General features: G+C 35.5%; 1 protein-coding gene across 4 annotated transcripts in view; it reads left to right on the plus strand.

Annotated features, from left to right (window-relative positions):
- PATJ (PATJ crumbs cell polarity complex component) overlaps nt 1-17,522 on the plus strand; it is a 295,047-nt gene that overhangs the window by 172,971 nt on the left and 104,554 nt on the right. For all 4 annotated transcript variants that reach the window (XM_054574004.1, XM_054574021.1, XM_054574012.1 and 1 more), the window contains exon 28: nt 6,954-7,045. In XM_054574004.1, coding sequence (XP_054429979.1) covers nt 6,954-7,045 — 92 coding nt within the window. The remainder of the gene's footprint in view (nt 1-6,953; nt 7,046-17,522) is intronic.

Genomic DNA, 17,522 nt, shown 5'->3' on the forward strand with positions numbered 1-17,522 from the left:
GACCTCATTTCAGCATTGTATCCATTAAACTTAGTCCTTAAAAACCTGCTCCTTTGCACAAAATATTAAGATATTGGAGCTTGATGTATATTATTTTTGTCTTTTTGAGAGAAAAATTAATGTGATAATTTACTCCCAAATATTTTTTATTCTAGTGAAATTGTGTTTTCTTGTAAGTTGTAGTCATCATCCCTTTTTCACCCCGGCCCGGTGCCCCTTGACTTCCCTTCGGTTTTCCCACCTGTAACGCGGAAGCAGTAGTCTGGAAAGCGGGAGTCATTCTTGATGAGGACTGGTGCCCGAGATTTTTGGAAAGGGTAAATATTCAGCAAGTGCACAAGGTTTTTTTGAACAGGAACTGGTTACCTCTAACCTCTGTTAGTCTATCTCCCACCCCCCAAAAATGTTACACTGAAGTAACTGTAGTTCCTAGAAAGAATATAGTACCTGCATATGATATAATAGCTGCATATAATATCTGCATCTCTTTGCCTATGCTTTTCCTCAGTCCTCGTACCCTTCCTACTGCTCCCTTTCCCCTGTGCCTGCTAAGCTCCTGTCAACTCCTCAAGGCCAGCCCACACATCTCCAAGAACAGATGATCGCTTCTTGCTTTATGCCTGTGTCCATCACATGGCAGTGCGATAATTTGGTCCAAAGGCTGTGTCATTTATTAGCGTACCAGACACCTGAGGGCACACAGAGACCATATCTGCCTGAATCAAGTATTCCTACAAAGTGACTTTCAGAGAATCTGGTATCTAAAACATACTACATGGTAGCTATGGTGATGATGATGATGCAAATCCCAGTATCATCATCACTTATACAAAGACTGTTGAATAAAAAAATAAATGGATGGATAGAACACATAACTATACTTTTATTGGGCTATTTCTTGGTCTGGGGTTTCTGCTGTATTTTGGGAAGCTCAGTTATTGGATTTAAAATTCCATAGAATTAAAAATGTGCTACTTATTCTATGGGGTTTTTTTTTCCCCCTCCCCAGATAAATACCCTTAGAAAAGGTTTTAATTATTAACCAGAAAGGCTTTTGGACTCAAACAAATCTGACTATAAATATAGGCTCTAGATGTGTTATATTGGTCAAATTCCTTAAACTCACTAAGGCTCCATTTCTCCATCTGTATAATGAGGTAACAATGCATTCCTCTACTGACTTGTGTGAAACTTAAGTGAAATAATGTATTGAAGATGTGTGTATGTGCATGAGTAGTGTGTGTGCCTTGTATGTTGTAAGCATTTATTAAATGGTATTATAAAATATCAATGTAGAAAGACAAATTGGAAATCACTTTAGATCCCACCAGAGATATCATCATTGCTGACATATAGTAAAGATACTCACAGAGCCTTCCTTAGACTTGAACAGAAACTTTTACATAAATGAAAATACTGTTAAGAATAGATTACATGATACTTGTCACTTTTTATTCAATAATGTTATCTTTCTACAGCACTGAATCTAGATCTATAGCATCCTCCTTCACATCCTTTTAGTGGCACAGTTTTCCATTTATTGATGTTGATGGCAAATATAATAAAGCTTTTGGTTGATGAATGTAGTTTTTCCATTTTTTCTCTATTATATGAATAGCCACAATAGACATTTTGACCCCAAGTTTTTTCTTTTTTTAGGATAAGTTCTTATAAGTGGAGTTGTTAAATTAAGAATTAACCTATAAAAGGATTCATCAAATTATAAACACTTAAGATTTGTTCTTTTTTCTGCATCTGTGATACTCAATAAAATAGTTTATTATAGAAAAAAACCTTTGAATTCTAATGTCTTGAAATGTAAATTTTAAAATATATTTGAAAGTGAAGTAGGGAGAAAGACTGTCAGATTTCAATGTCAATGATTCCAGTTCCCAGAATTCCAACTCAGTTCTTTAATAATAATTTTTACTGTTCATAATAAATTCCTCTACTTTAATAAAGGCATGGGCAAAGGAGATGCTGTTGAACATAACAAGATATTCAAATCTCAGGCAAATCTGTTGCTTGAAGTAACTTTAAATTTATGTATAATTAATATTTTCAATCTGAGCTTAAGTTAATTAACATTTATGTCCAATTTGGTAAGTTTGCAAATAATTTAATTGAGCTGCTCTCCAGAATAAATTTATATTCATGTTCACTTGAGCTATGGAAAATTAAGAGTAGTTGAAAATCTATCTCTTCATGATAGTTTTGAATAATTAACATTATTGAAACAAATCTCATTAAAAGACCTCAAAAGTAAAAGTATATGTAGTATAACAAAAAGATTTACATCCATTTACTTTTGTTGAATCTTTGCTGGATTAATTCTACTTCTTCTATAGACTATAAAATATTATAATTGAGTATCTTGTCTCTGGTACTGAGGATTTACCTCAAATCAGTGTGAGGGTGTTTTTTTGTTTGTTTGTTTTTATTGTTGTTGTCTTGTTTTACTACTGTAGCATAAAACCAACCCATGAGGGGGAAATGAATCACAATGAAAGCCCATTAGAATGTGGTGTTTTACAAATAAGATATTTCTCATTTGGGGCTATTGTCTTCTGTACCTAGAAATGCTGTAACTTGCTCCTGAATGACATTTCATTGAACTGCAAATTTTAAACTGAGGAAAAAATGAGCTAACTTAACCATGGTAAATTAGTGTCTTTCTGGCACCAGGGATCACAAAACTGAGATAAAACTTAATGACACAGCTGAGATAAAAGTCAATGACCACATCAAAGATCTTGGAAAGCCCTTTATGTCAGTAATCAGAAGAGGAAGCCAACTACAGATAAGAAAACTAGAATTGCAGGTCAAGAACCTAGAAAGCTCCTTTGGACAGAAAACTGTCTTCTTCTTTTTCCTCTTCTTCCTCTCTTCTCCTTCTCCTTTCCCCCTTCTTCCTCCTCATCTTCTTCTTCCTCTTGTTCTCCTTCTCCTTCTCCCTCTTCTCCATCTCCTTCTCCTCCTCCTTCTTTCCCTCTTCCTCTTCCTCCTCCTCCTCCTTCTTTCTCTTCTTTCTCTTCTTCCTCTCCTTCTTCTTTTCTCTAAGGTCATGTCCTCTATTGATTGGTTGGCACCAGGTAGGGGGTTGGTCAGTGCATCTGATCCTGGCCTTGGTCATGGCATCATTGTCCAGTTTCACAACAGTGTGGCCTATGGGGTCTTCTGCTTTTCTAGGACTAGAGCTGAAACACAACTGAGACCTAAATGTTATCTCTAGTTCGACCGAAACTCTGTCTCTGTGGTCAACAGACATAAGGGTTTGTTCTTAAGATTATTCAATGCTGACCAGAACCTCATCTTGAGGGCTTAACTCTAAGTGATGATGATAGGCTTTTAAACTAATAGCTAAATCACTTTGGGCAAATTACTCAAGCCTTTGAAGTTCCAGTTTCATTATCTAGTAAAAGTATATAATATCCTAGTTTTTTTCTTTTTTGAGCTTTAAATGAGATACTGTGCATAAAGAGTTTAGCATAGTGTTTGGCAAAGAGTAAGCACTCAGTAAATTGTAGCTACTATTAATTAGAGTTAATCTGAAGGACCTCCCAGAAGTGAAGAATGCTTTCTTTTTTGTCTGTGCTTTACTTAGAAGGTGTCCTACATCTGTTGTTTAAAGAATAATGCCTCAGAGAACAGCCATCTCTCAGAAACAGAGTGACAGTCTCAAATTTATTATACATAAAATGCATCATATACTTTCTAATTACTCACTGAATTTTCTCTGGAGTCTATTTCCTTTAGTGATGAAGAAATATAAAAACTGCTTTTGTAGTTGAAAGCTATATACTTTTTATTTAAATAGTGAAAATTGTTTTATATTAAATAAGATCTAAGAAAGCACAAGAGCTTTTCCCTGCTGAAGTTGCTAATGTGTCATTTCCGAGGTCAGAAAAGAGGCTTTGTCTTGGATTTTTTTAATCCAGAGATCAGCTTTTTTTTCCCCCTCCCAATTTAATCCAGTTAAATCAGGTTTTCCTCTGCCCTGAGTTCCTTGTTCTGTTCCCAGTTTTCCACTGAATAGCAGTTTCTTGAGAGGCCTTTGAGCATTGGCAGGGAGCAGCTGCCTTAAGAGTAAACACCACAGTTGTGGGCCTGGAAAATACATCAGCAACAAGCAAGATGCTTTCCCCTTCTTCTGCCAGAGCCTCTGAATATTCAGAAAGCATATACTAAAAGACATAACTTTAGATTTACTTTTAGGTAAATTAAAATTAGTGACCTGTTTTCTTCATTTGGGCTGTAATGTTTCCCTCTTAAAATAATAGTACCATGTATTCTATTCTATCAAAGTGGAGGATCACAGCTAAAAAGCAGGCATACCCATAAACATGAAACAGCTCAAGTTTTTATATGCTCATGCTTTAGCTAATCAAAAAAGAAATCTTTTTAAAATCTCAGTCACTTTAAAGGCCAGAGCCCACCTCACAGAAAGTGTCCTAGCAGTTGATTAGCAGAAGTGCCCCTTCCATTCACGGCTGTGTCACTCAGTATGTCCTCATTGAGTGCCACTGTGCAGGCCATGCCTGACAAGCTGGGGCAGATCACAAGGAGGACACCTGGTCCCTGCCCTCCAGGAGTTTCACTCAGTTCAGTAAAAAGCTGTGAGCCTGACTGATGCTTACCACGCAACAAGGACCGCCGTGGTGGGCATGGTATAAATGAAATAAGAAAAATTACTTTAAACCTAGTACCATAAAATTCAAAGACTGAATTTTGATAGATCAAGGTTTACCAAAGACTTTCTAAAAGCAGAGGCCAGGCACAGTGGGAAAGACATTTGCAAATAATTACCTGAATGCCAGATGTCAAATCAAGCATATTCCATGCATCACCTCATTTCAAAATTGTGACGTAAAAATCCTTATTTGTAGTTCATTGTAAAGAGATTGAAAAATACGGTTAGCAAAAAAAGTGACTGCTAGACATACTATTTTGTAACTAAGTTTTGCCCTTTAAGGCATTTTGAACATTTCCTATGTCACTAAGTATGCTTTTTCACATTACTCTTAATGATTGCATGACTTATTTAACCATTTCCCTTATAACTAAGTTTAGGGAAAAAGATATAAGAAAATTTTATTTTCTTTTACTTCATTTTCATCACCATTTTTCTCCCCATACCCTCTTCCACCTCCACCCCCTTGAATTCACCACACTGTTAGTGAAGAAAAAAAGCCTTTAAGGGAAAAAAAAAAACAAAAAAACATGAAAAAGTAATAGAAAGTAATATATAATCCTGAGGGTGGGAACTTTTTTAAAAAAATACTTTTTTTTAGAGAAACAAAATTGAGAGGATGTTACCAAGATTTCCCATATAACCCCATCTCTACACATTCGCAGCCTCTTCCATTATCAACATCCCCCTCCAGAGTGGTACATCTGTTACAGTTGATGAATCTACACTGACATATCATATCATAATCACCCAAAGTCCATAGTTTACAGTGGAGTTCATTCTTGGTCTCGTACATTCTGTAGGATTGGGCAAATGTGTAAGGACACATATCTATCATTGTAGTATCATACAGAGAGTGAGCATTTTTAAATACACTATATGAGAAAGGCAAGAACTTTAACAGAAAAGGTGAGTAGTTTTGAATACATAAAAAGCTTAAAATCCTTTGGGTAGCAAGATTACTATAAATAAAATTAAAGGCATTAGCTCATTAAATTCTCACAGCAGTTTTATGGAGTAGGTGCTTCAGTTTCTTTTAAAGAAGAGGAAACTAAGGTGCAGAGAAATGACAGCATGCAGATCAATGGATTTCTGGGAGATTGATTGCCTTGATGAAGAACAAAAGTTGATGAAATGAGAGACATATTAAGAAAGAAGTTCAAGTTTAGTCTTTGCAGCAGTCTTTAATATGAATCCCAGCTTTACTACTTCAAGGTGACAGAGTAGCTCAATTTAGAGTTAAAAATATTATAGTTTCATTTCATCCTTTGAGTGTTCATTTCTATACACTTTCTCATTATAACTATGGTGGCAAAAATGATACCTTTTTCACTTGTGTCTTCAAATGCAAAATTCCAGAGATATCAAGGACAGACAAATTAGATACTAATTACAAAAACAGCATTAAATTCCTTTTTAATGTTCCTCATAAAACGTGCTACATATACACCTCTTAAGTAGAAATTATCAAGGTCTCAGTCAAATAAGGACAGTATAGTATACATCATTAACTACTTATTAAAGACAGGTGGGAAAAAGCCAAAACTATGGACTATTATCAATGGATGAAATAAAAAATTGAGTATGGCTATCATCATAGTTTATCAATGGGAAAATCTAGAATGTAGATGTTTTTAGATCATATTTGGGTGAATTCCTTCAAGTTCAAAATCCCACCACATGTTGGATAAAAGCAGAGGGCTTATTGATTGTTTACAGTAAAATGTTTCTGTGCAATTGATCTAAAATTTGACTTAAAATGGGGATATAATATTTACCTCCTCTGGAGTAACAAAATTTATGCTATGTAATAATCTTGACATGTTTATGGAATCTTGTTTAATGGGCCCTCCAGAAGGTTGGCAAAACCAGTTTGATCTGTTTTCTACATTTTTTAAGAATCTGGAAAAGCTGTAGGAAATGAAACATATATCACAAATGTTTTGCATCTAGCTCAACTACTGGCTCTTCAAATTTAGCAAAAGAGTCAAGGACAGAGTGTTCTATTAACTGCATTCAAAACTGAATTTCAGAGATTTTAATAGCTGTTTAGAATTAGTGTTTGAGTCCATACTACTAAGAATATTAAGATTTTTGGCACTGATAAGTCCTACATGTAGACTCTTAAAAATAAATGGACTTCACTGTTTAATTCCAGATATATAGATATATTCTTGTATAATGTATAACTATATACATACATATTTTATACAAAATATACATATTGCATTTTTACAAGTACATTTTATTTTTTCCCAAACAGATAAACAATCAGATTCTGTATGGAAGAAGTCACCAAAATGCATCTGCCATTATTAAGACTGCCCCATCCAAGGTCAAACTGGTTTTCATCAGGTAAGATAAATATGTCATAAAATCTGTCATCTCTTCTGGAGATGTCGTTATTTATGTAAGACTATTTTATCTTTGGTTTATCTAACAAAAATCACTGTATTCTAAAAATACATTTTCCTTTTGTAACTGTCACTGTAAGAAAAGTATAGACAGTTTTGAGTATGAGGCTTTCTTGTTATTCATGTTTCACATGAGAGTATTGGTAGTCAAGGCTACTATTCATATTTCAATTTTCCAACAATTTTCCCTTCCTGGACCCGATTACCTTGTCCCTAAATATAATAGCACTTTCTAGCTTCTCCTCTTTCTGTCACCATCATTTGGTATATATGCTGACTCATTAATGTCTTCATCAAAGAATAGTCAGGAAAACAGAACCCAGGAAAACTTGAGGAGCTTCCCATTAACAGTGCTGGTGAGAAATCCAGAGGGGAGGAGGTGTGAGCTCTGAGACCTGGAGTCCCATGGTGTGTTTGGGGCTCCAGATGTACCTACACCTCACCTGCTAGCTGACTGAGGCCTTTTGGCAAAACTGAACCAGAATTGGGAATCCTCATTGTCGGTAGCCACCATTTTTTCATCAGCAGTGAAATGGGCTTTGATTCTGTTATTGGACTGAAATGGCAGGTAAATCTGAATTATTATTAGGTGGCATAACTAACCCTGTATGTTAACTGTTGGTCAGTTTCTCTTCCTTTTGGACCTTAGCTGTATGTAAAATGGAAATAATAGAATATCTAGTTCATTGTGATATTTCAAAAATTTGTAATGTTCAGTACAGTGTCTAGCATAGAGTAAAGGCTGGAAAAGTGTTAGGTGGTGTTTATGATGATGATGATTATTCTTCCTCTTCTCTTACTGGTCAGTAACACCTATCCAATCCCAGGAGACTTCTGGGATTACAGGGGTAATTTTATTCCTAGATACGGGCACTAATGCAGGTGATTGAAATATTTCTTCACATACTATCACCTCAGCCTCAGGGGGTGTTGTTTTTTTGCTCCTAAAGAAATCCTACGTTGTGACTTTTTCTCACACTTACTAGCATTTTCTGGCCTTCCACTTTTTATCTCTTGTTTCCAGAGGGAGAAACCTTCCTTCTTCTTGTATGTCTTTGTGTGTTAAGATGACCTGCTCTGACTTACTCTCTTTGACATTCGCTGGTAGTCACAGGTCCTCTTTTTGAGTTTCTTTGACTACCTGTTGCCAGAATTTACAAAATTAGACTTAGATGATTAAAAGATGAATAAACTTGAGGAAAGGCCAGCCACTCAACGGTTTAGGACAATGGGAATATTGGGAGGAATACTCTATGAAGTGTATGATTGTCCAGCCACAGTGCTGTGTACCTGAGACCAATACAAAGTAATGTTGAAGGTGAACTGTAATTGAAAAATAAGGAAAACAGCAATGGGTGGGGGGGGGGGGGGGTTGGGGATGGAGGGATTGAGCCAAAAGAAAAAAGGACTCATGGGCATGGACAACAGTTTGGTAATTGCAGGGGTAGGGGAGGTATAAGGGGGATAAATAATAATGGAAAAAAAAAACAATAAAAATGCCTTTTACTAAAAAAAGAAAGAAAAAGAAAACAATTAAGTTTAAAAAAAGAGTCTAGGATATCCATTGAGAGAAGTCCATACAAGTAAAGAGTTCAAACCACTTAGCCTTGAAAACTTTGTATAAAGTTGTGTGAAGATTACGTGAGAAGACATATTGCACTCAATGGTGTCTGCACTTAAGTGCTCAGTACATGGAGGTGCAGTGCTGTTATTAATGTTACTGCTACCTATTCAGCATTTGTGGGGCCTTTATTACCCATAATGGCCATCCTGTTTTAAAGAGAACAAAAAGAAAATTGAATAGGGTCCAAAGGAAATCATTTAAAGCAATTAAGTAGTTGAGAAATAGAACCCTCCTCCTTCAAGAAAGAAAGGTTAAATGACTTGAGTTGTTTAGAATAGAGAAGAGAAAGCTGAGTAGAATTTTAATAATGGTAATAAAGCCCCATTAATTTCGTGTCTGATTATTTCAATTTTGATTATTCAGAAGGGATCAGAGTGAAGGAAAGAATTTATTCAGTAAATTAATGATGTAAGAATAATTGAACATGCTGCTGAATACTTATTTACTGAAAGTGATTTTAAGCAATTTAGGAGTATCAGTGTACACTCAAAATATGTAATCTAATTATAGATGTTTCTTACACAATCACTAAATTATAATGCCTAGCACATAGTAGGCATTCAGAAAGCTCTATTGAATGATTTTTTTTTCAGATCCAACTAAACAATTGTAGATTATTTATTCTACAAAGAAAACAATCATAGTAAATTAGTTTGACTTCCTTTATGGATTTAAAAAATACATATAGAAAAAATAAAATAAAAATAAATATAGATATTTGTCATTATTTTACATAATTACCCATACTTTAGTTCCTTTCCGCACTACTTCCCCAAATAATCTAAGTTAGAAAGATTTTCCATATCTATTTTTATAGAGAGAAAAAAATGCAGCTGTAATTCTAAATAATCTATTGTCATATCCACTTTTAGAATGTAAAGGAAAATGAGCTTAAATGGAATCGAGATATATATGCACTGCTGACAACCTTTTGTTTGGTTCAATAGATAAATCTAGTAATTTTATGCCAACATTTTATTAATTAGTGTTTCAGTTTCTTTAAGTAAGAGAATGAACTATTCATTTGCCTGAGAACTCTTAACTAAAGTGACAAATTATTTTCTAAAGCAAGACTGAACTCTGAGGTTTTTATAAGTAATTAAAAGAACAAATCCTAAATTCACCTTACTGAGTTTAAAACTGGGTTTTATCCTCTGGCTGTGTGAGCCTGGTCAGTTTCCTGGTCTGTAAAATGGGGATGCCATAGCTATCTCATAAATCATCTAATATTTTCATACATATGGATTGTCTGGCAATATGGGCCCAACAGTGTTCACTGCTCTAGTGATGATGGTGGTGATGATGATTATGATGGCAGGAAAAGGTGGAAAGAGGGGGAAGAAGGAGATGAAAGAAGTCTTAGAGAAGGAAAGAGGAGGAATAAAAAGAATCACTCCTTCATGTGTACTTTGTATAATTCCAGAATCTTGAATATTTTTTAATGTTTTATTGTTTATGTTCTTACAGTTGTTCCATTTTTCCCCCTTACCCCCTTCTACCCAGGCAGCCTCCCACTTCCATAGTCAACCCCCATGCCAATCAGGAAACAAAACCTTGAATATTTTTTAAACTAAAGCATATTCACAGTTTAAGAATGCTTTATTTATCATCATAATGATTAAGGACTCTAAGAGATACCTACAGACATTATATCAAGCCATTTCTGGTAAATGTTAGAAGAGGAGACATGGGCAAAACCTGCCTAAAACATCTCGTTTATTTCTCTGTCAGCTGCTCCTGCTACTGCTTCTGCAGTTCCTCCTCCTCTTTCTATTTTTTAACGATGGCCTGAGAGTCTAACAAGAAGTAGAGCACTGTTTAATTGAAGAATGTATAATACAGATAAATATAATTAACATAAAATAATCCCCCTATCAATAAAATATATTAGATTTTTACATAAGTAATACCAATTTAGTCTCAAAACTTAAAGTAGTTAAAAAAAAAATCAAGAAAATATAGGGTTGGCCAAAAAGTTCATTTGTTTTTTTTCCTTAAGATGGCTCTAATAGCACTTAGTTGTCTGACTTCATTCAAAACAATTTTTTTATATTGTATTTTGACAGCTGTCCTATCAGCATGCATTTTTTTAAAAAAATCAAAATTCGTGAATTTTTGTGTAGCCATTTTAATATTGAAAATGGAAGAAAATAAGCAACATTTTTGGCATATTATGCTTTATTACTCCAAGAGAGGTAAAAACATTACTGAAACACACAAAAAAAGATTTGTGTAGTGTATAGAGAAGGTGCTGTGACTGACCAAATGTGTCAAAAGTGGTTTGTGAAGTTTTGTGCTGGAGAGTACTTGCTGGACAATGCTCCATGGTTTGGTAGACCAGTTGAAGTTGATAGCAATCAAAATAGAGATGTCAATAAAATCAACATTCTACCATGCAGGAGAGAGCTGACATACTCTATTTTATTTATTTATATTTAAATAAACAAAGTTATTGGTGAAAATGAAAAAGTGTCTTTTATTTTATGGAAAAACTAAATGGACTTTTTGGCCAACAACCCAATATTTTATTGTTCATCAGCTCTATACCTCAGTGATGGAGGCGGCATAATGAGAGGTAAGTCCTATTCTCATGTGGTAACATGTGCATTTTAGGTGCTATCCAATGTGACATCTTGTCTCCTTCAGGCTGGTTGTCTAGTTCATTACTCATGTAGATACATCTTTCAACCTATGCCTGTATTTTACCTCTTTCATTCTGTTACAAGAACCTCACTTTTGCCTTTTAGGAACCAAAATCCTGGAACAGTTCAGTATTGACTTACTATCAAGTTTCGGGAAGTTACCAGTTAAATCATCTTGGCACAACAGATACAATTATACTTTTAAACTATATAACTTGTGTTATATCTATTACTACTTTAAAAACTGAGTTTTATAAATTGTATTTCTTTACAGTTAGTGCTTCTGTTTGACACTATTTTCTCCTTATTTGGAACTATTGATTCTCGGTGCATTTCCATTATATAGAAATTTCTAGCTCTTTATACCTTGGCAATACTTTTTAAAATTTATTGACAATTGCGATAAAAATGGGAACTAGCCACAAATTTAGGAATATGATTAACAGTAAAGTAATTACAGAAAGCTGTTCAAATATGCTGCAGGCAACATATTAATTAACTAGGGTAATTAGTCTATAGTGATGTATATTTATGTGGTCAAGTTCTTGTCATATTCTTTTAACACTTGTATTTATTCATATACTAATTGATTTATAATTCACAAAGGGTCTGTGAGTCATTAGTGAAAATTAGTAAGTTGCTGTATAGCGACTTACGTAATCACTCCCCCCCTTCTTGTTTCCTACATCATTCCATTTTATACAATCATGAATTATGTAATTGTGTACTGTTCCACATAAGGACTCTGATATACTGCATTTTTCTACCCTGGACCATCCAGAGGTGCACTACAATCTGGGTTCTTACTATGCACCACACATTTAGTTCTCTAGGTTTTCCTCTTTAACCTATTTAAGTACAGGAAGAGAGCTATATTAACACTATGAAGAAGAAATTGCTATATTTGGCAGTGCGGGGATCCAAGGAGATTAATGATCTTGCCTGCAGCTCTAAATGTCATGTATAACAACTCACTCTCCATTACTTAATTACATGTGGAAAACATGTGCTGTGTAAAAACTCCTGGGGCTTAAAGAGGCCAAATGAAACTGAAACCCTTGGATTTAGTGCTAGCTGGCAAACCCTACTGAGTAAAAGTGGCCTCACCATGGGATCCACCTTACTATAGCGATGGAACATATGTCTTGTTTTTGTAATTAAAAATATAGTGTAGTCTGTCACCCTCTGGCCATATCCCTAAAAGATGGGATTGACTTGAAATTAATGTGACTATCAGAGTCCTGTCTGGGAGAAGTCCATCCAAAGAAGCAAATCAAATGGCTGTTTTTAAAATCTTATTGTATTCCTGATTCTTTATACTATCTTGTTTTGATAAATGTGAGGGGGAAATATGGTGGGCACATCATGAGTTATACTTTCATAAAGAAATAGTCATGTACCCTGGCTGGTGTGGCTCAGTGGATTGAGTGTTGACCTGCAAACCAAAGGGTCACTAGTTCAATTCCCAGTCAAAGCCCATGCCTGGGTTGTGGGCCAAGTCCCCAGTAGGGGGTGTGCAAGAGGCAACCACACATTGATGTTTCACTCCCTCTCTTTTTCCCTCCCTCCCCCCACTCTAAAAAATAAATAAATACAATCTTTTAAAAAAATAAAAATAAATATTCATGCACTTATTCAACATTTGCTGAGTGCCTACCTCTGCTGGTGCTATGGAGTCAGCTGCACAATCTCTGCAGTAAACAATGGGGCAGAGAGTAAACAGTCTGGTACCTTATGCAGTAATGTAAGCCTATGATGCTATGGGGACATACCGGAGATGACCTAACCTAGTTTGGGAGCCAAAGAGAAGGTGTCACAGAGAAAGATGCTTAAGCTCAGGCCAGAAGGATAGATAAGCAAAATCACAGATTTTTAGAATTGAATGTTATACTCAATATACCTGAACACTTGTAGGAAAACATCAGTACTTCTTTTAAAAAGTACCATTAGATGAGTACAACTGTGTATGTCGTTTGTTTTGAATACTATAGGAAAACATCTTTTTGACTCTCATGAACCACTAAAGAATGCAATGCCCCTTTTCACATGCACAGTAAAATATCACCCATGGGATATATGACAAGAAGGTTTGAGGAAGAGGCCTCTCATTAGGAGTTGCAGGAGAAAGGAAGTAGAGATACACTCCAGCAATTTCAAGGCTCCTCTGTTTCTCAGTTTAGGTGGACCATGTGGTAGACCCATATAACTCTCTCAAGTGGTCTGAAATGCTGACTCTTGCTTAATTTCTTCAGTACGTGTTTCCTGTACTATCCATTTAAATAGTAACTTTGATTATTTATTTTATATGTAAGTAGAATTCATAAGACTTTTAGGGAAAGAACAAGGTGCAGTTGAAGTGTTTTGTGCCTTGCTCTTTTGTCAGACATTGCAATTTATGCATCCAAATAAGAATCATTGTTTCCTTTGACATACCGTGGTAACCCTGGGAAGCTGACAATTAAATCTGGTTCTGATTCCACCAAGTCATACATTTCTAGAAACATTTCGAAAGCCTGCAGCATATTCTTTAGAATATCCACAGTACCCATAAATTTTCCTGCTTTGAGGGTGGTTATAGTTAGGTAGTCCTCACTGACCAAAAATTTTACAGGGCCATTCATGAAATAGGTGAAATCAGGGAATTAGGTTAGTGTTGCTATTGAAGAACAAGCCCATCTTTCTAGTATGACTTTGTAAAATATCTTTGAAAATCAATTTTATTATTTCAGGGATAGAGTTGGTCATTTTTTTCTTTGCCACTCCCACTCCTTAACATAGCACCAGCTTGTGGAAATTATAACTATATTTGTTTCACCTCTTCTGGCACTCAGAAACACCTAGCTCTTGTGATGGTCACAGGGATGATGTGGTAGGTTTTTTGTCTGTTTTTGCTAGTCAATGTCTATACACCTTTCCCTGTAGCATGCCTATTTCTTTTGATAGACCACCCCCCCCAACTTCTTCAGACATACACACAACACATACACAATGTATGTAGTATGGTAGAACAGTACAAACAGTAAATCTAGGTGCCTATCTCCCTCTGCGGAAGCTGAAGGAGCCAGATCTTCCTCTCATGGCCAAGGTGTAACCATTGGGTGGTCCTATGAACTAAGTTTGGGCAATATGATACCTTAGCTTTGAAATAGAAAGCAAATAATATGACTAGTTTTATATGAACAACATTTATTCCTGGAGTAGCAGCACCTCAGTCAGAAGTTTCCACTATGTATCCTTCTGCTTCCTGCTTCCTTGTCCTCTGAAGGTCTCTTAGTTCCTATCTGTTCCAAGTCTGATCATATGGCCTACCTGTATTTTGTGAGATCCCAGTGTCCCTCTAATACAGTCCCTTCTGCTTAAGTTGGCCCAAATTTATTTCTATTGCCGTGCTTGCTGCCAAAGAATCCTAATGGGTGGGGAGGGTGATAAAATTAGAACTATCTTAACAAATCATGAGCAACCAGAATGAGATATTTGGCTTCCTCTGCACATTTTCTTGTCCCAGTTAGGCTTTTGGTTTTGATTCTGAGTTTTTATCCTTCATACTTCTTTAGCAGAGCCCATGATTGCTGAACAAGTTTCTACTAAGGGTCTCCAGTATGACATGTTTCGGTTGCCAAAGCATTCACTGGCTCTTGAAAGATCACCGTGATTGTCCCAGAGGAATCAAGCAGGAGCTAATATTTTGGATTTGTACCTTGGGTAGGGGTGGGGGTGTTACCTATCCCAGCCTATTGCCTTATGGTGAAGGTGGGATATTCCACCAATATTTGGACTTGGCTAGCCAGGATGAAGAGAGAAATGACAAGGGGTGTCTACTATACTACCTTAAAAAAAAAACTCTTTGGAAAACTTATTAGGCTAAGACATCTATCCCATCTAGTCCTAAGCTTCCACACAAACCCTCCCACCAATCTGCACTGGCAAATATTTTATGAGCCACCTTTTCATCTGCATGACTGACAATTATTAAGAACTTGCTTAGGGCCACATTTGTAAAATGCGGGTCTGGATACTAAGTTATTCCCAGCAACCTTCATTAGTGATTGACATTGTTTGGAATATCAAGTAAATAAAGTTCATAATTGCACTGTCATTGGATATTTATTTCAAATTCAGCCGTTTTGTTGGTTTCTTCCAATTGGAAATGGGGAACTATTCAATCTGTTGAGATAGTTAGAAATATCTTCTGGAATCTTTTCAGAAATGAATTATGCTCCCATTGAGATATGATTTGCTTTGTTTTATATATGTTACTTTATATGTCATTTACATGTAGATTTCCCAAATGAATGTTAATTTATTATCATGTTTCAATTAATAGAATAAATATAGAGTTGATTTTTTTCTGTCCATATGTATCTAACATGACTATATTACTACAGTCAAAAAATAATATATAGGCTGCTTAGCTGTGTTCACGTGTTCCTCATTTATTCAACTTCAGTGTGTGCGTATACCCACTGAAATCTTGTGCTAGGCACTAGTTTGTAGTTATAATCACTTTAGAATAGGTTGCAAAGAAATCACATCAATCTACTCAGCAATCCAGACTGGATTCAGGCCCTTAACTTCTGTTTTTGATAAAATGCTATTTTGTTGGCATAAAGTAAGAGCCTATGGGTTTCAGCAAAGTAAATTTCCAAGTAGCAAGTCCAGAGCCATTCTGAAGACAATAATGATTCTCAGTTATATTCTGAATAATTCAAACATACCCTCATCACACTTGTATTTTTTTTGTCTTGGTTAATATTTTTAAATTGTGCAAAATATGCATAAAATTTACCATCTTAGCCATTGGAAGTGCACAAGTCAGGAGCATTAAGCACATTCACAGTGTTGTGCAGCCATCACACCATCTATCTCCAGAGCTTCTCGCATTTTGCAAAACTGAAACCGTTCCCCTTTAAAAATAAGTCCCCTTCCTCCCCCTCCTCTGGCTTCTGGCAACTATCATTCTACTTTCCATCTCTGAATTTAACTATGCTAGGTACCTTATAAAAATGGAATCATACAGTATTTGTCCTTTTGTTACTGGCTTATTTCACTGATCATGTTCTCATGGTTTCTCCTTGTAGCATGTGTCAGAATAAGATTTCATCATATGTATATACCACATTCGTTTATCCATTCTTCTGTCAAGGGACACCTTGGGTTCCTTCTGCCTTTTCGCTATTGTGAATAATGCTGTTATGAACATGAGCATACAAATGTCTCTTTGAGTTCCCACTCTCAATGCTTTTGGATATATTCCCAGAAGTGGAATTGCCGAATCATATGGTAGTTCTGTGTTTAATCTTTTGAGAAATGATCATCCTGTTTTCCATAGCAGCTACAACATATTATTAATACCAACAGGGGTTCCAGTTTCTCCAAAACCTCACCAACACTTATATTCTGTATTTTTTTTTTTTTTTTTTACTAATAGCCATTCTAATGGGTGAGAAATGGTGTCTCTTTGTGGTTTTGATTTGCATTTCTCTAATGATTAGTGATGCTGACATCTTTTCATGTGCTTATTGGCCATTTGTATATCTTCTTTGAACAAATGTCTTTTCAAGTTAAGTCCTCTGCCCATTTTTTAATCAGGTTGTTTGTTCTGTTGTTATTGCTGAATTGTGGGAATTCTTTAATATTCTGGATATTAACCCCTTATCAGATAAATGATTTGCAAATACTTTTCCCATTTCACAGGTTACCTGTTCACTCTGTTGATTGTGTCCTTTGATGCACAGAAGTTTTTCATTTTGATGTGGACCAGATTATCTATTTTTTGTTGATGTTACTTGTGATTTTGGTGTCATTGCCAAGAAATCATTGCCAAATCCATTATAATGAAGCTTTTCTCCTACATCTTCTTCTAAGAGTTTCATAGTTTTAGCTCTTACATATAGGTCTGTGTTCCACTTTGAGTTAATTTTTGTCTGTGGTGTATGGGAAGGATCCAACACGATTCTTTTACATGTGGATATCCAGTTTTCCCTGAGTCATTTGTTGAAAAGATTATCCTTTTCCCCATTGAACAGTTTTGGCACCCTTATTGAAAACCATTTGCCCATGTATATATGAGGGTTTATTTTAGGGCTCTCTATTCAGTTCCACTGATCCACACGTCTGTCCTTATGCCAGGGCTATATCATTTTGGTTACTAT

Source organism: Pteronotus mesoamericanus, unplaced genomic scaffold (assembly GCF_021234165.1).
Source record: "Pteronotus mesoamericanus isolate MK-2021 breed Mesoamerican mustached bat unplaced genomic scaffold, CSHL_Meso_final contig_105, whole genome shotgun sequence".
NCBI lineage: Eukaryota > Metazoa > Chordata > Mammalia > Chiroptera > Mormoopidae > Pteronotus > Pteronotus mesoamericanus.